Raw genomic sequence first — 22,503 nt, 5'->3', positions numbered from 1 at the left:
TGTAAAAGAGCTAAGTGTGCACATTCACATTGTCACAACAATGACTTATTTGATCCTATTTTTGAAAATCTCTTTTAAAGAATCTCAGTCAAACCATTCGAACCAGTCTGACAGTGGAGTGTCTGACACTCAGCCAGCAGGACATGTCCGCTCCCAGAGCATTGTGAGCTCCATCTTCTCTGAAGCCTGGAAACGGGGCACTCAGTTAGAAGAGTCCAGCAAGGTAGGTAACACACTTGTGTTCACTGATAGGAAGAAATCTGTTTGACGTTTCATGGGTTTAGTTTGTTGCTCTTTTATTCCTTGGTTAGGACTCTCTGGGCCCTATTTCAGTATTCTTACTTTGACTTCTCCTCAAAAATGAGTATCTGTCACTTGACTCTAATGCCCTAAGATCTCAAACTAGCAGTTTAACGACTTTATCAGTGGCTCACATTTTTAAGAAATAACAATTTCTTCTTTTTCACCCTTAATCAGTTTGGATGGAGTAACGCCATTTAGTGCCAGTGCCCTAATTTTGTTCCAGAGAAGCTGCTTATGGTGCATTATTTGTTATTAATTTAATTTATTTAGACTCACTCCTTTGTCGTCTTTTCCTTTACGCTTTTTTGGCATTTCTCTGCACATTGATGAATTCTCTCAAATTTTAGTATATGTGGAAGACTAAAATCAGATGAATCCCCTTAAAATTTTGGATCCCTGAGCTTTGTATGGTAGTTTTTTCAGTGACACTGAAGGACGAGTATGATTATTGCAAGACTATTCAGAAATACAGAGGTTCTTTAGCCCAAGTAGAAGACATCATATCACACTACCTGTGAAGTTCTGTGGGCAGTGTTGCGTCCCAGCTGTCCTTGCCCTCTGAGCAGGCAGGAGCCCACACCATCACCGAAGGACCAGTGGCACACCTGGCCTGACTGTTGTGTTTTTACCCAATAATCATTGTGATTTTTCTTGTTGCTGTTGTTGTTTTGGTCTGAATCACTTTACACAAGTGTATTCACCAATGTGAATTAAACAGATATTTTCCCTTAATTTATCCAGTTATTTATTTATGTGGTTGATAAACTGGCCCTCAGGAAGAGGCATTAGTAGGCTCTTAGTAGTAGGCTCTTAGAGGCATTAGTGGTAGTGTGGGGATGGAACACTTTGTCTTAGAAATAAATATTTGAGAATTGGTTCTAATGACCTAAATTCTCAAAACACTGCCAGTTTGTTTAACTCCCATATCAGGGGTTCATACTTTTAAGAAATTATGGTCTACCTTTCCCCACTTAATCAATTTGGGTGGAACAGCCCTATCTGGTACTAATAATTTTATGTATGTAGAAAAGCAGATTTATACAATTCAGGTATCTAAAGAAAAGTCTTCTCCCTTACTAAATTTTTAATGGTGTTCTCCATGTGCATTTGAAATGAAAGGCCAAGGAAAACAGAGGTCCAAATGCTGTGTGATGAAGCAGCATAGTTCGTCTTAGTAGTTTCAGGAGCGTGCACCCTGCTGTGTAGGGGTGCTAGTCTGTTTGTCTTGACCCCCCACCCCTGTGTTTCTTCTGTTACCTCAGCCTCAGGTGCCAAATGAGAAGGCCAGCACAGCTAAGGTCTGCACCCCTGCAGCAGCCAAGACAGGGTCAAGTTAAGGTCAGGGACTGTTCTTTGGAAACACATTAACCTGGGTGACTCCTGTAACCAAATCTCCCAGACTAATGCTTTTATTTTGTGCAGTTTTTAAAGAAACATATGAGTGTCCTAATGGGCATTAGAATTCAGCCTTCTAGTCTACTAACCTAAGCATTTTTGACGCTAACTAGATGTCATTCATAATTTGGAAACAAATGATTTATATTGGATCTTCACAGTTTGTTCAAAGAACCTAAAAGATGTACCCAAACTTAATAAACCAAGGGTCCTTCTTTTGCTCTTTACAAAAGTACTTGAACCACATTCTTGTGTGAGTTGGCTCCGTGAAATGGATGACCAAATGTGGTAATTCAGGCAATGCCAGAGATGCCCAGATGGGCTGGTCAGCAGGTTGTTGGCAAACTCTCATTCCCATTTCTTGATATATCTTCTTTACTCTAGTTTTCAAAGGTTTCCTCTCATTTTCTCCTGGCTTTTTCTGTGATGGTATTTTAATGATCTTTTGCTGTAATGTTTATGAAACATTTCTTTATGTATTTTCCAGTAACACAAATGTAAAGAATGCCCCCCCCTTTACCTGCATTGCTGGACTTCTGTGCATGTTGGATGCAAATGTCTCACACGAACACGAGTGTGTGTGTCAAGCTCATTCATTCCTGTGTGACTGTGCACGCCTGCTGAACATTCTCATATTCTCACGTGTCCGCTTGCTAGCATCAAAAAGCCATCCTCATTCCTCAGGAGGCCCTCCACCAGCACTCCTAAACCCAGTTATGGCATCTGCTTGATGTGGATGCAGCCACAGACTGAAAGGTGAACTCGACCCATCACGTCTCCACTTGCCACAGTCCGGGTGGGGTCTGTGCTCGGAGGTCCACCCACGGGGGTGCCCATTCAGGGCAGGTGTGAGAAAGTCAGGGCTCAGAAATCAGGCCGCCCATCACCCGTCAACAGCTTTTGCAGCAGGACCTTTTTCCTAGATTGTTAGGCAGTCTTGCCGTTTGAGAGTATTGCTGGGTGATCAAATGCTGTGCCTTGCTGCCCAGGGAGTCTGATTTTCGCCTTTGTGATGTCCCACTGCTGAGTCCTTTCTTGCATGTCCCAGATTCCTTGCTGTTTAGTTTGACGCAAAGCTTACCTCTGTAACTGTTGTGTTTGTTGTGTTTTCTCTCTCCCATCCCACCACCCCTTTTATACTCCTTTTAGGCCAGAATGGAGTCTCTGAATCGACCCTACACTTCACTTATGCCCCCTTTATCCCCACAGCCCAAGCTGGTCACCCCCTACACCGCCTCACAGCCTTCCCCACCTCTGCCGCCCCCGCCCCCACCCCCACCCCCGCCCCCGCCCCCTCCCCCCCCACCTCCCCCTCCCCTGCCCAGCCAGTCTGCACCTTCTGCAGGTTCAGCAGCCACGATGTTTGTCAAGTACAGCACAATAACCAGGCTGCAGAACGCTTCTCAGCACTCGGGAGCCCTATTCAAGCCTCCACCACCCTCAGTGATACAGTCTCTGGCTTCCACCCCACAGTCAGGAAAACCTCAGATCCTGGTGCCCCCCAATGGAGTGGTTCCCCCACCCCCTCCTCCACCCCCACCCCCCACCCCGGGCTCAGCTATGGCCCAGCTAAAACCGGTGCCCTGCACCCCATGCCTCCCACAGTTCAGCCCTCCCCCTCCCCCTCCCCCGCTGAAGATTCATCACGTGCAGCATGCCACTCAAGTGGCTCCTCCCACACCACCACCTGCCCCTCCTGCCCCTGCACCCCTCCCTCCCCAGGCACCCCCCAAACCCCTTGTGACTGTGCCCCCACCGACCGGCACCAAGACCGTGCCACCTGTCATGACACAAGCTGTGCCACCTACACCTGCTCCTCCAGCTCCCCCCGCAAAAAAGCAGCCAGCTTTTCCTGTTTCCCACATTCCACCCTCTCCCCCTGCTCCTCCTGGCCCTATTCCGCCACCCACGTTACCCAAGCAGCAGAGCTTCTGTGTAAAACCGCCTCCCTCCCCACTATCTCCGGTGCCCTCGGTAGTGAAGCAGATAGCCAGCCAGTTTCCGCCCCCCCCAACCCCTCCTCACATGGAGTCACAGCCCTTAAAGCCCCCCACAGCAAATGTGGCCCCTCAGTCCCCTCCTGCTGTAAAAGCAAAACCTAAGTGGCAGCCCAGCTCCATCCCTGTCCCTTCTCCGGATTTCCCTCCTCCTCCACCTGAGAGCAGCCTGGTGTTTCCTCCACCACCACCACCACCACCACCACCACCACCACCGCTGGCCTCAGCCCCGCCACCACTGCCAGCCACACCCACAGCTTCTCCAGCCTCCGCCTCCGACAAAAGTGGATCTCCTGGCAAAAAGACCAGTAAGACGTCCAGCCCCGGGGCAAAGAAACCTCCCCCAACCCCACAGCGAAACTCCAGCATTAAGTCCAGCGGTTGCGCAGAGCACCCTGAGCCCAAAAGACCCTCCGTAGACAGTCTAGTGAGCAAGTTCGCATCGCCAGCAGAACCGTCAGGGTCTCCCAGCAAAGAGAGCCCCCCTCCGGCAGCACCCCCCAAACCTGGAAAACTGAATCTTTCTGGAGTTAACCTTCCCGGAGTTCTCCAACAAGGATGTGTATCAGCAAAAGCATCCGTTCTGAGTGGACGTGGAAAAGACTCCGTGGTAGAATTTCCTTCTCCTCCATCTGATTCTGACTTTCCACCTCCTCCACCTGAAATAGAGCTTCCTCTGCCCCCCATAGAGATTCCGGCAGTATTCTCGGGAAACACCTCTCCAAAAGTGGCAGTTGTCAATCCTCAACCCCAGCCATGGTCCAAAACATCCGTGAAGAAGGCCCCTCCCCCCACACGACCCAAACGGAATGACAGCACCCGCCTCACTCAAGCAGAGATCTCTGAGCAGCCAACAATGGCCACAGTTGTGCCACAAGTGCCCACCTCTCCCAAATCCAGCCTTAGTGTCCAGCCTGGATTCCTAGCTGACCTCAACAGGACACTGCAACGGAAGTCCATCACCCGGCATGGCTCACTCTCCTCCTCCCGCATGTCCAGAGCAGAACCCACAGCCACCATGGATGATATGGCATTGCCCCCGCCCCCCCCTGAACTGCTTTCTGATCAACAGAAAGCTGGTTACGGGGGGAGTCATATATCGGGCTATGCAACGTTGCGGAGAGGACCCCCTCCCGCTCCCCCCAAGAGAGACCAGAATACCAAGCTCTCAAGAGACTGGTAGTAGCTACCATAGGACTTTATTTTCATGGTGTCTGTAATCAGTTCTACAATCAGCTCACCTGATCACCTATGAATTCTGGTGTTCAGAGCCTCCTAGTATGATGTTGTTATTCAGGTAGTATCCAGCTCTATGTGTGTGTACATTTGCGTGGACACACATAGCTATACACATATAGTGTGTGTATGTATATGTATATATATGTATACATATATGTATGTGTATATGTATATATATAGCTGAGAGTGAATCTATTTATTCCTTTTCTCTCCTAATCTGAAAATGGGTTTGTGTATCTTGGGTGGAAGAGGCCTGGAAGGGGATTGTGTCCTGTCCCTTATGATTTCTATTATCTATCGTGTGGATTGGACCAAAAACTTATAATGACTTATTTAGAAGGCATTTTATAAGTGTCCATGCACAGCCTGTCTGTGCACGTTGTGTATTATATCTTAAGGAATAGATGTATTATGTGCTGGTGTCTCAATCTGAGAAGACAACAGAATGTTTGGTGTACCAATGGGGCTTTTGTGTTTGTTTTTTCCCCATTTGGCTGAAGTTCGAACTGCTTGACTGACACTTCATGACTGTACATGAAGGGGCACTTTAAATCAGGAAACTCTGTCAGCATCACGGATGGAGAAATAGTGCAGTATGGGGAAGTTTTCACAGACACCATATCTGTTCGTGCTCATGCATAGGCAGTAAATATATGATGTAACCAAACCATTCTAGTTGCAGTATTGCTGCCATGATCCCACCCGTATCTAGGATGTGTTCTGTCACAGGTAAGCTCTTCACCTACAATACATGGATAATTTAGTACTATAATCCCGGGTAGTTCTTTTTGTACCATTGGAATCTTTTTCATAAGCTTTGCGAAGCCTCATCAAGCTTGGCTTCATGATCCTTGCTTTGATTTGTTGTGAGAGAATGTCTGACACAGTACCCCTGGAATGCTCCGTCCCACCAGTTGTAGTGTGTGCTTTAGGTAGACGTTGATAGTAGGTATCTGTAGACAATTGCTATATCAAGTATACACATCCCATGTCCGAAATAGTGCATCATTACAAAAAACAAAGTTACCTTCTGAAATGCGTATTTTTTGTGTGTTGCTCTAGGATGGGTGATTAGGAAAGAACAAAACTGGCCCCTGTGCAGGTATCATTAATCAGGTTGTACTTCGTTTAAGCATGGGACTGTCCTACAGGGAGGGAAAAATATGAGCTTTTTGACAATTTCATCCTCAGCTACTGGAGTGCACTAGGATTCTTGCTTGCCGTAGCTTGGTTGTGGAGATTTGTCCAGGTTAACCAGGTGTTCTGATGGAGTAGTGTAGTCCAAAGTGACAATACATGATATGCATGTGCAATTTGGTATAACACAGAATTATCACTCTCATCACACCCTGCAATCCTGTATGCTTCACATTATACTTAGGCAAATTTTTTTTTTTTGTCCTGTGAATTTTCCTTGGTATGTGAGCTATGTACTGTCTCATCAGCTTATGATGATAAAGTGACCATTACAAATAAAATGCAACCTCAGAGCTGCTCTTACACAATAAAAACTAGCCATCCCAGCAGTGATAAATGAGCACATCTTGTAAATGAAAGTCTCTACCTGTTGTGAATACGGATTACCAGTGCAAAATAAGGATTGTCCCATAAGGAAAAAGTGATGCCATAGCAGTGGGGCAGAGATAGTAAATAATTCAAAAATAAGCAAAAGTTGTACTGTATACACAAGATATTCCTATAAAGCCACCTCCAGAAAAGTATGGCACCATAGAGGATGTGAAGTGGCACCTCACCATTGCCACAGCCCCAGGGTATCGGTCTGCATATTCGTGTGCTTACAGAGCAATGTGTACCTTTGTGCATTTTTTAAAGCCCTGCTTCTTTAAAAGGTACTTTGGACTTTTTCATTTGTTCTCAAAGTTCTGTGTGCTTGATATCCTTAGGCTTTTAAAGCGACCTTTAACACATCTGCGTTAATTAATTTAACATGCACAGCAGTTTGGGTAATGGTTGAATACAGATTGCCACGCTCCACTGTAACTCACGAGAGAAGGAATTTCCCATTGTGTTCTGCCTGCAGCTTTATATTCTAAGGATCACCCTTATTTGTGGGGTAGAGTTATTAATATGAATCCAGTGGCATATTCATCACTAGGGTTTTTGTTGTGATGGTGGCCTTTATATATATGTATACGTATACGTATATGTGTATATAGGTGGACTTCAGCTTTGCTTGGGGGGGAGGGGGACAATAATGCGCCCTCAGTCTTCCTTCACCCATGATTTGAGCCCTAAGGTACAGCCTCTGTTTAGTCATTGTAGGATTCCTTAGGCCTTCTTGCCTGATAGTCATCTTGAACTGAAGCTTCCAGCATATCACTTTCCTGAAAGAGCAGCCATCCTTTAGAATGCTCATGGCACGGAGAAGAGAGCAGGACCAGAGGAAGAACTCTCATTCTTACCCCAATCCAATGGCTAGTCTACAATAGGCTGTTTTCTTTTACCTATCTCCAAAGACAGAGAAGGCTATTAATCAACTTTCCCATTTGTTTTTTGTGAAACGCTGAATAAAAAAAATTAAAAAAAAAAAGTTAGATTATACTTCTAGTGTTTTACTCCCTAGTGGAGTGTTTTTAAATTTGGATTTTTGTTGGGATGTAGTTCTGTGGGCTTTTTTGTTTTGGTTTTTTGACACTACTCTGTTCTTGTAACTTTTCTCTGGTGTGTTCGTGGAGAACACCTGCTGCCAAAGGACACTAATACTGTGCCTTCTTCCACTGCCTTCTGCTCAGCAGCTCTTCCAACCCCACATAGCTGCATCTGGTCAGAGAAGAAAATCTGGACAGCTGAGACTTGGCTGTGCTGAAAAATGAACAGCATGGATGAGCTCATCGTGCTGCTGAGGGCAGTGCAAACAGGTGCCTATTTCAGCCAGTGACTCAGTTAATTAGTGACCCCCTTAACTTCTACCACAGATAATTTCAGAATTAGACCACCCTGGGCTTAAAGTTTTGGCACCAACTTGGAAAGGCAGCAGAGCCTATTCTGTTGATAAAACAACTTACACTAGGTTCTAGGTAATAATACAAATGCTAGACTATTCTGTATTGCAGTTTTATTCAGCTGGGCTTTTACTACTCAAATACATTATTTCTTTAGCTGCTGTAATTTTTTCTTAAGTATTCTTAAGGTTTTCATACGTACTCATTTAACTGTAAATTTGTTTTTAATTTTGGGGACTTTTTAAGATGAGAAAGATGACGTTTCAACATTACAGGAAAATGATTTTCATGAGAAAATTTCAAAGTAATGTAGATGTGATGGTGTTTTACAGTCCTCTAAAATCAAGGTGCTCCCGCCCACCAATGGCATACTCTGCTAAGGGCTGTGAACTTTCCTGGAAGTCCTCTCTCTGTGTAAGTTTACTTGCCACTAAAAACAATGCCGAGTTTATCAACAAAGTTTAAACAAAATTGGGAGGTCGTGAATAAGTAATTCCAGTGGAGTGACAACTCTGAGATCAAGATTTAATAGGAGCTGTGCATCCAGTTAGAGTTTGAGAAGCTGCTGTTCTGGGGGAATACAGCTGTTTATCACCTTGTGTCAGGGATGTAAGGTTATAAAATAGCCTGGAAAAAAAGTGTCAGGTAATGGTATGGATTGGTTTTATTTGACTATCAAGCCACCAACAGAACCCTTTGTCACCTTTTTTCCCTAGTTTTATGTTAACAAGCTTTTTCATATACCTTCAGAGCTAATAAATTACAACTGATAGAATGTCTCACATTTTATTCAAGTTTAGACCAATTAAACCTCTATGGCCCTGTATGATTACAGGGGTAATTACTTGCTTTAAGTAAAGTAGGTATAATTTGGACTTACACACTTGATGAGAGGATGTCTAGTCCTAAAACTCCCTTTCAGGTTGCAAGTATCTTTTGGCACTTCGAGTCTTGTTTTATTGACATCACTTATTTATATAAAGTGGGTTATCCCGAACCCTGTAGGAATATGTGATCACTCACAAGTTGAGATTTGATGCAATACAATATCCCACAATTTTTTAAGATTTATTTTCCTTTAAACATTCAGTAGAAGAACATCTCTATACCTTTACCAGGCTGTCTCTCCAACTAAACAAGTGCTCTGTTCTTATTGTGCCCTCAGAAGGTCTGTATGTAAAAGAAACCTGAAATATAGCTGTAGAGTAAATTTGCTAAATAAAAAGAATATACTTGAGAAACACATAAGGGAAAACATCTCCAATTCATTTGCTCTTTGTTTGTTGAAGAGAAGACACTATCTGCTATAATCCCCAGTGCCTTGAACTCTTTTGGAGGAATAGCATTTAAAAAAAAAATCCAACAAGCAAACTTTGAGGTGCTAATGAAAGAGAAGGAAGATGAGTATTTGTAGTTTGTGCAGAAATAGAAAAAATGTCTGTCTCACAAGAGATGGCTTCATCTAGCTGAAGAGTGGCCACTTTCTACCAAAGACATTTAGAGAAGTAAGTCGAGTCAGGGTGATGGCAAGTACTGCGTATTAAAAGGTAGCTAAGTTCAGAAGTGACCACATTGATCACGGATGGCTATTAATACCAAGCTCATCATTGTTGAAGCCTCAACCTCTTCTTAGGCAGAACATGCTTGCAGCACTTAAAGTCTTTGCATTTTGGGAACTGTCCATTGTTTGTTAGATTTATTGTAACCTAATACCAAAAACTGCCACTTTTCATGATTCCTACTTCCTATATATTTTTTCTCTACTTGTAAATAATCCCTCCTCGAAAATAAGCATTAACTGGAATGTTTCAAATGATTTTGCTTAATTTTATCATTAGCCACTAGTGAACTCCTTTTATAGAAATGTACAATTACGGTATCATTAGCTTGTGCTAAATATTGTAAAAATCATTGTTTACTGTTTCAAAGGAAAATTGCACATTATATTTAACTGGGATTGCTCGTTTTCCCATTTCTTTAAAAAATGGAGTCAAGGCTTACACTGACATCCAGGCTGTGGGAGCTTTGTTATAAATAAATAGATACAGTGTAGGAATATAGTTTTTTAAAGCATGAAAAAGGCGGCAAAAAGAACTGCATTATAAAGTACCTGATAAGAGGACATTATTCAAACCATTATGATTATGCACAGCTCGGTAAAGGTGAAGTTACAATTTTTCTTTCAGCTTTGTTGCTATTTTCTTCTGCTTAAATGTACGCTCTCATTTCATTATGTGCCTTGCTCCCTGATTGTGCAAACCTATATATAGATATATATAGAGATATATATATATATATATATATATATATGAGAGAGATATATTCAGTACTACTGACGATGTTTTTTTTTGTTCTGCTGGATTAAGTTATTTTCCAAATTACTCCTACCAGTTACTGTCGGTGAAATATTGTAATGGCTTAGGACAGTAGTCATACAGTCAGTGTAAATTTGTTTTCAGTTATGTGTTTTCATTATGTCAGCTTACCCAATTCTTAATAAAAAGAATACATAGATTTCATTTAAACATGGGGACTTGACTGTTTGTGGATTGACATCATTAAGAACTTGGTTTCGCTGTTCATGTTGGTGGTACCCATAAATAGGCTGTGCGGTAAGAACAAATTAAATACATTCAATTCGTTAACCTTTAGTTTTTACTGACAGATGAGAAAGCTTTGGCTACTGAATACATTAGCAATTAAGTAGTGATAATAAATTTTAAGATTTTTCTTCTTAAAGTACAACCTTTTTTATTTTAAAGCCTTGCTATCACCATTATGTGTTGGCCTGCCATGTCGCCATGTCAAGGTATGTACACTGTGTGTTTGCCAAACAAGGCAAAGAAAAAAAAACCTCCTCTTTTTTATATTAATAGAATTGTATTTGGGGGCAAGTGATCAGAAAACAATTTAGAGCAACACGGAAGGATACACTTCAGCTTACTCACCTTAGTACTTAACCTCTTTGGTTACTTGCATAAATACATTCACAAGACACTTGGACTTACTTTGTAGAATTTTATTTAGGTCAAGTTCTTAGTACACAGCAACAATTTCAAATACAATTTTTGAAATTAAGAAGTCAATGTTCCCCCACTCATCTGGAGGTGGCTTAATGGCACACACAAAAAACATTACTGGCAACAGACTGCTCCCTCAAGTTTTCCTGCATGATTTCTACTCAACTCAGAACACCAACCCTCTCTGCAGGAGCTTAAAAATACAACTGGCCAGATCACAAGTGTTTACATTCTTTTTTGTAAACCATTTTAAGAAGAAAGATGCATGGACACAAAGTATGAAAAACTGCTTTTCCATAGAATTCTGAAGTTGCAAAAGACATTACCATTTTAATGTGAAAATAAGCTTTTTGTGTTTTTTACAAAAAACCTCAAGATATTTAGCAAGGATCATTTATACATAGCTAGGCCCTATTGTCAATTTTAAGAATTATGAAATTCTTAAGAAATAGGAACAAAGATCAGCATAAAGTAAACTTCAGGTTATGAGCACAATGCCTCCATTTAAGAACTGTCTTATAAGGCTCTCTCAATAAGGCTTTTTGCTGTGCTCCTGCCAGTGTTGAAATAATACAACCTATTTTTGCTACATAGTACTGAGTGTAGTAGAGGGTTAAAATGATTATTTTCACTAATTAAGGTTGCACTTAGTACACTCCTTTAAACAATTTGAATACTGATGGTATTTATCGAAACAGCATATCTTTTCAAGTATCTTCCTGAAGACATCAAGTAGAACTCAGTTTTTAAAGAAACATAGCACATTCAATTAAGACAGTTGTAGAAAGAGTACCAGGCGTTGAGTCAGGAACTCTACCACTGTTAACTAGCTGTTATCTGAAACGAAACGTCTAACCTCCTCAGTTAAAATGGAAAATGAACTAAAATTTTTTATCCTCTAGCTCTAAAATTCTATGATCCTAAGTAAATCATGTGAGGGAAATCATCACCTTCACACCAGTCAGGAGTTCCTGGCCAAAGACGTTCAGAAGTGAACAGATGGGAAGTGATTCAGATCCCTTCTTTTTGAAGACTTGGCAGTCACCTGCCAATTCCTCCATCAAACCCTTTTCAGAGGGCAAGGTGGCCTTCAGAACATGTCATGCTCTCTCCACCAAGGAGAAAAGGTAATAAAAATAAAGGAACAGTTCTTAATGCAGAAAGGTACCTGCTAAAAGAAAATGAACACAAAAGGATAAAAGCAAACTACCATCATTTTGATGCCTCTCCAGCAGAAAAATCTTTTAAGTAATCATCAGTAATCAACATAAGACAGCTAAGGAGCACACCTGCATCACAGACATCACTGTAAAGATGCACAAAACCTTCTCTCTAGCTGGGTAATAAACAGCAGCAGGAGGGGGAAAGAAAGGGAGGGATAAGAATGTCCCACCTAGTGACTTTTAGGAATACAGCAAAAGTAGCAGGCCCTTGCCAACCCTAAGATGGGAACAGCAGGTGCCCCTGAGGGAGATAGAAGGCAACTAGCCAAAAGAATGGAAAATACTGATCAAGACATCTCAAAAGACTCATATTTACTCCCAATACAGGCTGAGTCTCTCGGGGCTAGATTTTGGTTTTTAAATTTATTGCCCTGGTCAGAAGGTCAACAAGAAAGTGTATTTTCATTAATTTCCCCATGGCCTTTTAAATAGTAGTACCAAAAGCAACGGGCGGGGGGTGGGGTGCTTAAGTCACTTTTTTTTTTTTAAATGGAAAAAAAAAGAAGCACTTGAGGAGGAAAAAAATCCCCTCTCCCATTAGATTCCCTCTATCCTGTCAGAATGGTTGCTTACTAGTCAGATTTTAGACTTGGATCATCTTTGCCACAATATTATGTATCCTGTAAGATTTCTGTATTCATTTGGAATTCCTACTACCATCTTGTAGTTTATAAAAAGTAAATGGGGGAAACTTACGATAAATCAAGAAATACTACCTTCACAGACTATTAATAGCATGCAATCTATGAAATATTACATACATTAAAAGTCTCCAATTAGTGTAGGCCTGGCCTATCATCATTACATAGCATCCTTCCAAGACAATATAGAGAATTCAAAACTGTACAAAAATTTAAAATATGCCGAAAATCCAACAGGTTTTTTTTAAAACAATCACACAGATTAGTACTAAATAATAAAGAAAAAGCTGACCCATGGATCCCCCTCTGCTGCAGGTCTTCAGTATGAAGGACTTCATCAGTGTCTTCTGCACCCCCACAATCCAGAAGGGGTCCAACAGGCAAGCGGACTACCACCAACTGTTTTGCACAATTATCTTCTCTGCTTCTGTAGGTGTGAGCTGTGAGAACTATACTGGATTTCAAAATACCTCCTTGCCTTAAAAATCCACTAAGCTTTCTCAGCACAAAGCTATTTAAGTAAAAACTGGAACATCTAATTTCAAAACAGGTTTCCTAGTTATACACCAACACTAAGAAAAGTTTAATCTATCCAGGTCCATAATGAACCCGAAGGCTCAGACGACACTTCAGGGCCATTACTTTGAAGGAAAACAGGGAGTAAAGAATGTCAAGATGACCTAACAAAAGCATGGAGCAGAGGCAAGTTAATGAACACCAAAGTGTTGAAGAAATCTAAAAGCAAACAGCTAACCTGCAGTGTGTGGGAGGAAAACCCCTACAACTTTAAAACGAAAAGTCTTGATAAGGGAACTCTATATCTGGGTCTCAGTTAAATGGGGATGAAGTTCTGTGCTCAGATTTGTAAGCAGAATATTAACTTTTGCTTACACCGAATTCCCTCACACACTAGTGCGCACTTGTTCATTTTTCAAATTTCTCGACCTCTACTATCCTGTTAAAGGCCTTCACTTGAAGTAAATGCAGCTATTGCCTCTCCCCTTTCACCCAGCACCAGAAAATGACCTGGCAAAAGGCTCTTCTGGCCAAGTCCCTGGGACTGGGACAGACCCACAGCACTGTTGGGTCTGTGAGCTGGGTAATCGCCGCAGCTTCCACCTGCTGAGCAGCAAGCCCTCCTGGACGTTTCCACTATTTTTTATACTGATTAAAGAAGATGAGTAAATCCACCTGCCTTACAAACTCCAATGCATTTGAAGCTATAATTTGTACAGACAGAAATACTTGTTATTGTTTCTCTCAACATTACGTTAATTTTTAGCAATGTAATTAGATAAGTATTTGGCCTTACACCTCTTATCCCACGATTCTTCGTCTGAGGTACAAGGTTCAAATTCTCACCAACAGAAGCTACTAAAGCCAGTCACACAAAACTGGGAGAGTATTTCCCTTTCCTAGAATTGAGTAAACTACTCAGCAGCAGCTAACACTGGCCATTAACAACAGAGAGGACGGTAGCAAGACTTTTGTTCCCAGTAACTGTTAAGAGACTTGAAAGTAGCTGCTATTTTCCAAAAAAGAATTTTTTCTAAATAGTGAAAGAAGTAAAGAAATAACTGGTCTGACCTCCAAGATTCTACTCCTGGAAAGAATGCCTAAGGCAAGGGTTTAGGATGCCTATTGAGCAGAACGTTTCTACAGTTCAATCTCTTCAGAACCTCAGGACCTCACATCTAGCTTCACGCGCCTACTTCAGTATACGATCCGGGCTACCACACTTCACACATCTGGGTACACAAGCCATTAGTGGCAATGCAGTCTCATGCAGCAGCAGCACATTAAAATCAAGCCAGCGATTGTTAACCACCCTCAGAATGTTTGGGGACTCATTTCATCATCCTCAATCTACAAACTGAAAAACATGAAGGGATGCAAGTCAGCAGCGTTAACTCATCTGGTGCACTCAAAGTGCTGAGAGAATGCAGAATTTACAGTGTTAAGAGGAAATAAGTCATCGAAACAATTATAAAAATGGTTAAGTATGGTATTTAAATACTAGTTCACTTCTCCTCATACAAGTGGAAGAAAGTGTGGGGTGCGGGTACGGCGCGAGACCACAAGGCTGACCCTTTAGCACAGGCACTGAAGAGCATCCAATGCCACAGATTCTGCAGGAGAAATCCCAAGGGTGTACAGTATTCCTGAGAAAAATCCCAGATTTTTTCTGAATCAGTCTTAACCTGATTTGTTTTACAGAGTTATGCTATTATACCTCTGATATATTTAGAAATGGTCACTTTATTTTAATCCAAACAGGTCAGCATAGTACAAATAATGGCAGAAAGACCCATTTGTTCAGATTCAGCTTGCTTTTTTAATACTGGGGAATAAACCAAAAAAACATAAGTAGTTTGTGTCATTTGTATCTTTCCTTCATTTCACTGGAGGGGAAGCCCCAGGGCCTTTTGATAATCTGGGAAGACCTGACTATTCAGGGAAGCATAGCCCTGCTGAGCTTTACTCAGAATAATGCATGATAGACTCAACATAATTCCCGGGAAAGAGCCCAGTCACTCCATTCATAACTCCCTCATACCAACCATCATCATTCTTCTTGATGACATAAATAATGGCTCCTTCCTGAAAGGACAGCTCATCTTCCTTGTCTTTTGTATAATCATAAATTGCCACAACTAGAGGGAAAAAAAAATAGGATGTGAAAAGAATAATATTCCTAGAAAGACAAATAAATGAATAATATCCATCCTTTCCCAACTTCTGCAGCACTTCAAACAGTAACTTTCTAAACACAGACTAAAAAATTTGTTTCCTAATACCCAGTTTATATACAGTGGAATCCCATCTTGGAGAGGTTAGGTTCAAAACAGCATAAATGGCAAAAAAAAAAGAAAAGAAAAAGAAAGAAAGAAAAAAGAAAAAAAAATCACATTTAGTCAAACTTACCTTCAAGAGCCTATGGACAAATACCTCATTGAAGAAAGATGCACAATCCCAGAATCGGGAAAGATGGCTGCTACTTCAGTTGAGCTTGTATTGAAGCACCATATTGTGTAAATCTTTAAACATGAGAATTATACTAGTGCAGTGAGATGCACCATAAAAGGCAAGTGAGAAATTGAGAGAGAATAAGGGAATAGCAGATTTACTTCTCCTTTCTCAAACTCCCTAGAACTTATATTGGCATAAGGCAGCATGTGTTTTGAAAGAATATATATAGTAGATTCCCATTGTTCACACATATAACTTGTAGGAAATTCAGTAAGTTAGAGTTAAATTGGGATACCCTGTAACTTGCTCAACTCCATGTAAAGATTTATCTTTTTTATAAAAAGATCCTCTGCATCTTCATTATACCACTCAGAACTCCAGTCTCCATCTGGCCATCATTCTGATAAGTATATACTGACTATTAGTTTTTCATACAACCTTAATCTTCACATACAAAAACAAAACTACAACAGGGACTTAGGATGTAATGCAACTTACCCTAGTTAATTTTTGTTTCTGGGCTGCTTTAGTAAAATTTAAATGGCTTTCTTAATCTCTGAATATTTGCCATTATAGTAATCTATTACAGATGCCAGAAAATACTTTGGAGGACTCTAAGAGGAACCTAATTTTTTTTTTTTAAGTTTATTTTTTTGAGAGAGAGAGAATGGCAAGCGGGGAGGGGCAGAAAGAGAGGGAGGGGCAGAAAGAGAGGGACTGCTCGGACTCATGCCTGAGTCACCCAGGCGCCCCAGTCTAGGAAGAGTTTATAGTGTGGATTTCTCAAAATATAACCAAACACCTAAACACAAATGCAACAGAAGTTTAACTAAATGTAAGAGAATGTAAGATATGTAGAGTACTTAGTACTTCGTCAACCTAGGTTTTGTTAGTTTTTTGTTTTTGTTTTTTTGTGTTTTTTTTGAGTTGATAACATTCTTGATGCTTCTGGAAATGCAAACCCACTGCAAGTAATTAGCAGGAGAATATCCCCCAAGTCCTGTTAATTCTACCTCCTATGTCTCTCAAATCCAAATACTTTTCTCCATCATGACAGTCACTGCCCTACTTAGGGCAGCAGTCTTTAAAAATACACATATCACTGGGGTGCCTGGGTGGTTCAGTCAGTGAAGCAACCAACTTCAGCTCAGGTCATGATCTCGTGGTTTGTGAGTTTGAGCCCCGTGTCAGGCTCTGCGCTGACAGTTCAGAGCCTGGAGCCCATTTTGGATTCTGTGTCTTCCTCTCTCTCTCTGCCCCTCCCTTGCTCGTGCTCTGTCCCTCTTTCCTTCAAAAATAAACATTAAACACACACACACACAAACACACATATCGCTGGCTGTACCTGAAGATTTTCTAAATTTTTTTTTTTTTAACGTTTATTTATTTTTGGGACAGAGAGAGACAGAGCGTGAACGGGGGAGGGGCAGCGAGAGAGGGAGACACAGAATCGGCAGCAGGCTTCAGGCTCTGAGCGATCAGCCCAGAGCCCGACACGGGGCTCGAACTCACGGACCGCGAGATCGTGACCTGAGCTGAAGTCGGACGCTTAACCGACTGAGCCACCCAGGCGCCCCTGTACCTGAAGATTTTCTAAACAGTATGAGTCACAGATAATTTTATAGAGACACTTTCTAGATTCTCAAAGCATACTGCTTCCTTACACCTAAAGCTAATATAATACTGTATGTCAACTATACTAGAATTTAAAAAAAAACTGCTTCCTAAATCTGATCTGCTAGAAATGATACCTTCAACCAGACATCAGTCATAAAAATTCTCATTTCCTATTTATCTTTCTCCTACTTCACAGAAGTACAGTTGTGGACCACCTTAAAGTACAAAACAGCTCTGGGTACCAAAAGGACAATTCAAGAATCTGGTGTGGTATTAAAAAGGAATTACTCCACTGATTAACCCAACCTGCTTGCAAGTTGTTCCCCTTCCTTTGCTTTTAACAAAATTTAAAAAATACTATACTGGAGTTATCAGCTGACACATGATCACAAACATAATTTTTAAAGACAGAACATTATTTGATTTTTGGTACATAAACTCTGAAGGAGTTTAAAAAATGAGTGACAGTGCCACATAAAAATACTTCCATTTGCATCTACTTATTTATGTAAACAAGATTTTCAGCACCACTGCCTCGCCCTAATCTGTTGCTTAGGGAGGTATAAATTCCTGGTTTTCTTATCTCAGATTATCTTTTTTTCAAAAAAAGTTAAAATATAACTTTCATGGGAAGTTATTAATCTGCTTAAAAATCTTACACAATTTCCCTCCACCATTACATTTTTTTAAAAGAAAAAAAATGCAAACACCTCAGGCTGGTGGTATTTCAAGGCTTCCCACCGCTAATTACAACGTACTTCTCTTCCTACACTCCTACCCCACCCTCTCCGTGCCACCCACCCATGTTGCATGTGACACTACTCACCATATCCCAAACCACCTTGCCCTTTCACTCAAGAGGATTCCCTCTGCCTGGATGGCCCTTTCTATCTTTCTTCTTTGCCTGAGACACACCACAAAGCCATGTTCTCTGAGCAGCCTTCTGGAATCCCCAGATAGAATTAATGGCACTATTCACTTTTTCACAATTGTTAATGGAGCATCCGTGCTAATTTCTAGAGATACAAAGATGAACAAGACAAGGGACTGTCATAGTCTTGTGAGGCCAGAAATATTATCTGATAAATTACCATACACTGTTTATACTTCTAACAAGAAGTTACAAGAACACAAGAACAGATGGCTTGTTAGAAGGAAGGAATAGAAAATAGGACACTGACAAACAGGTTGAAGTTTGCCAGGAAGAATTTAACACTATTAAATAGTATAGCTAAAACTCAATCCCAGGTTTGAGATCAAGCTAAGGACAGTGGTTAAGAATGTAGGCTCTCGGAGCACCTGGTGGCTCAGTCGGTTGGGTGTCAAACTCTTTTATTTTTTTTTTTAAGTTCATTTATTTAGAAAGTGTGAGCAGGGGAGGGGCAGAGAGAGAGGGAGAATCCAAAGCAGGTTCCACACTGTCAGTGCAGAGCCCGACGTGGGGCTTGAACTCACAAAACTGTGAGATCATGACCTACGCCAAAATCAAGAGCCAGATGCTCAACCAACTAAGCTACCTAGGCACTCCTGATTTCTGACTCTTTGATTTTGGCTGAGGTCATGCTCAGCATGGAGCCTGCTTAAGATTTTCCTTCTGCCCTTCTCCCCCACTCTCTCTCTCTCTAAAATCAATGAATGAATGAATGAATGAGGGCTCTAGGTTTATACCACCTAGTTCAAATCCCAGCTCTAGCACTTACAAATTTACAGAACATACTTAACTTTCCTAAGCTTCTTTTTACTCAAATGTATAATGGGAATTACAATAGTGCTAACACCTCAAAACAATGTAATATTGTCATATTAAATGAAACAATGCACATACAAAATGTTTATAAGTAACCATTATCTATATAAATGTTAGCTTCTTTTATTATCATTTATAGCTATTATGATATACTGTCTTTTCTGAAACACTAACATTTTCTGTTATATAAATAATTTTTGAACCTCAATTTCCTAGTTTGCAAAATGGGGAGATTAACTGCCTTACTAATGTAATAAGTTTTGCATTATGTCAGGCACATAATAAATACATGAAAATATCTGTTCTTAGGGCATCTGGGTGCCTCAGTCAAAGTTTGACTCTTGATTTCAGCTCAGGTCATGATTTCCTGAGGGTCGTGGGATTGAGCCCCGTTTTGAGCTCTGTGCTGAGAGGGGGGAAGCCTGCCTGGGATTCTCTCTCCTTCTCTCTGCCCATCCCCTGCTTGCACACATGCACATGCTCTCTCTCTAAAAACAAATAAACCTTAAAAAAAAATAAAGAAAACATCTGTTCTTTACCCAAGTTAGATCAAGATACTTACATATACACATTATCTCCATTTGGCAGGTAAGGGCAGTAATCAAGGGTTAAGATAAACCACCTCCTATGACAGTGGTTCTCGACCCTGGAAGAACTCTAAAAAATTCTGATGCCTGGGTTCTGTGCCCATGGATTCTGATTTCATAGGTCTGGAGGTGCAGACATATTAAATGCTGCCTAGATGACTCTAAAATGCTGGCAGGGTTGAGAACCAGGCCCTAAGGTCTAAGACAACAAAATGAGTCATTAGACAGTAGCCTTAACATTGATGCACACTCAAACAAAAAAAGCAACCACAAGCTAAGCATGGTTGGTTATTTTTGTTTTGCCAGAAAGAGTAAGAAAGAGCTTAATTGATTTTCATGTTTTAAAAGATCTGAAATTATCAGCTAAATCAAACTTTGAAAAATATCTTTGGGAACAATTCAGGCATATTCTTTTAAATTTTAAAGGGTTACTTGGACTGAAAACAACTAATTTTCCTCTCTTAAAATTTCTCCAGAGTTTTACACATTCACCGAGGAGTACATTTTTAGAAAGCAAAATCTTTCATTGGCCGTTCTCAAGGAATAACTGAGCTGGTTCTTCAGAGCTGAAAACTGTCATCCCTTAACTAGGACAGTGTTAAAATTAGGTAGGGAGTTTGTAAAATGTCAATGCCCAAAGCCACACCCTAGTGTAGTGCCTTGGGCTCATTTGTTTTTCTTAAAAACAGCTTTATTAAGGTTTAATTGAGACACAAAATACAACAAATAAGTTTTGCCAAATATATGCACTTGTATATATGACAAATATATAACCACCACCACAATCATATAGAACATGCCCATCACCCCAAGGTTTCCTTTTGCTCCTATGTAATTTTCCTCACCATGGAAACTACTGATCCAGATTTCATTTAAATGGAATCATGAAGTATGAGTCTTTAGTGTCTAGATTCTCTCATTAGTATAATTGTGTGAAATCCATCCATGTTGTTGCTTGTATCAGTAAGTCTGTTTCTTTTCATTGCTGAACAGTATTCCACTGAATGGATGGATATCTCACAAGTAGTTTATCCATTCACTAGTTGAAAGATATATGGGTTGTTTCTAGGTTTTAGCTATTACGAATAAAGCAGTTATGAACATCTGAGTTCAAGTCTTTGTGTGAACATAGATCTTCACTCCTCTTAAGTAAATAGGAAGGAACTGAAAGACCAGCTTGCAGGTGTATGTCTAACTTCATAAACTGCCAACTGTCTCTCAAAGTAGCTGAAACATGCTGCACTCTTACTAGCAGTGCTTAAGAGCTACAGTTTCACCACACTTTCTCCAACACTTGGTATTGCCAGTGTTTCTAACTGCAGCCATTGTAGAGGGTGTGTAGCGGTATTTAGTTTGGTTCACTGTAGCTTTAATTTGCATTTCCCTAGTGACTAATAATGTTAAGCATCTTCTCATGTGCTTATTTGCAATTCATGGACCTAACTGGTCAAGTGTGTTCAAATTTTTTTTTCTCAAGTTGTCTGCCTCCTAACTGAGTAATTTAACGAAAATTCTTCCTAATCTACGCTTGCCTTGTCATTTTCTTTACAGTGTCTTTGAAGAAGAAAAGTTTAATGAAATTCAGTCTGTCAATTTTTTCTTTTAAGCTTCATGTTTTTATACACTCTATACATTTTTTTTTTCCTAATCCCAGGACACAAAGATTTTCTCCTGTATTTTTCTCCAGAAGTTGTATAGTTTAGGTTTTACATTAGGTCTATAATACATTTCAAGTGAATTTTTGTGTAAAGTAAGGGTAGAAAGTACATGAACATTACCTTTGTACCTTTACTTTACCATACATAAAATTTTTCCTGGATTTATTCCTAACTTTTAGGTAGGGCAAATCTGATTACTGTTGCTCTACCTTGGCCAGCAGTGGAAGTCTGCTATTTGTTACTGTAAGCTCCACAGGTGATGGATATTCAACTGTTAGAGCATATTTGTTGAAAACACTATCCTTTTCCACTGAATTACCTTGGCACCTTTGTCAAACAATATATGTGGATCTATATTCTATTGATTTATATTTCTATACTTAACATCAGCACCACACTGTCCTGAATACTATAGCCTTAGTTTAAATCTTCCAACATTAGTCTTAAAAAAAAAACAACAGTTTTGATTCTACTAGATCTCTTGCATTTCTATGTAACTATCAGAATCCCCTTGTCAATTTCCATAAGAATGGCTGGTGGAATTTTTATTGGAATTGCATTAAATTTGCAGCTCAATTTGGGGAAAGCCAGTCTTTAAACAATAATGATCAAAGAACATAATGTATCTCTCAATTTATTTAAGGCCCTTAATTTCTTTTCATGTTTTATAGTTTTCATTATATAGGTCTTACATATATTTTATTAAAGTTATCCTTAAGTATTTCATATTTTTGATGTTACTACAAAAGGTACAGTTTTGTAAATCTCAATCTCCAAGTATGTGTTGCTAGTATATAAAAATCCAATTAACTTTTCACATTGACTTTGTAGCCTATAATCTTGCTAATAAGCTTGCCTTTTAGTTATACCAGCTTTTTTTGTAGATTGCCTTGGGGATTTTCTACACATAAGATCATATCTGCAAATGAAGATTATTTCATACTGTCCCACATATCTGTTGCTCTGTTTTTGGTTTTTCTCCATGTCTCATTTTGGATAGTTTCTATTGTCATATCATCAAAGTTGCTGATTTTTTTCTTCTGAAGTACCTCAGATACTGTGATTTTTCATCTCTAAGAAATTCCATATGGGTTTCTCTTTTTTTGTAAAGATATTCTACTTCTATCTCATGTTTTTGTTTTC

General features: G+C 40.2%; 2 protein-coding genes across 35 annotated transcripts in view; one reads left to right on the top strand and one right to left on the bottom strand.

Annotated features, from left to right (window-relative positions):
- RAPH1 (Ras association (RalGDS/AF-6) and pleckstrin homology domains 1) overlaps window positions 1–22,503 on the top strand; it is a 117,154-nt gene that overhangs the window by 56,527 nt on the left and 38,124 nt on the right. For 4 of the 7 annotated variants that reach the window (XM_032594463.1, XM_032594465.1, XM_032594464.1 and 1 more), the window contains 2 exons: window positions 81–223; window positions 2,848–5,089. In XM_032594463.1, coding sequence (XP_032450354.1) covers window positions 81–223; window positions 2,848–4,878 — 2,174 coding nt within the window. In that variant the 3' untranslated portion in view covers window positions 4,879–5,089. The other 3 variants (XM_032594469.1, XM_032594468.1, XM_032594467.1) reach the window with 3 other exon arrangements.
- The window catches only part of ABI2 (abl interactor 2), a 123,031-nt gene continuing 111,423 nt past the window's right edge, over window positions 10,896–22,503 (bottom strand). For 17 of the 28 annotated variants that reach the window (XM_032594472.1, XM_032594475.1, XM_030323839.1 and 14 more), the window contains one exon: window positions 13,489–15,435. In XM_032594472.1, the coding sequence (XP_032450363.1) occupies window positions 15,260–15,435 (176 nt within the window). In that variant the 3' untranslated portion in view covers window positions 13,489–15,259. Of the gene's footprint in view, window positions 13,231–13,488; window positions 15,436–22,503 lie in introns of those variants that run through there. The other 11 variants (XM_032594482.1, XM_032594481.1, XM_032594484.1 and 8 more) reach the window with 3 other exon arrangements.

Source organism: Lynx canadensis, chromosome C1 (assembly GCF_007474595.2).
Source record: "Lynx canadensis isolate LIC74 chromosome C1, mLynCan4.pri.v2, whole genome shotgun sequence".
Taxonomy (NCBI): domain Eukaryota; kingdom Metazoa; phylum Chordata; class Mammalia; order Carnivora; family Felidae; genus Lynx; species Lynx canadensis.
This window is presented reverse-complemented; position numbering and strand designations above follow the sequence as displayed.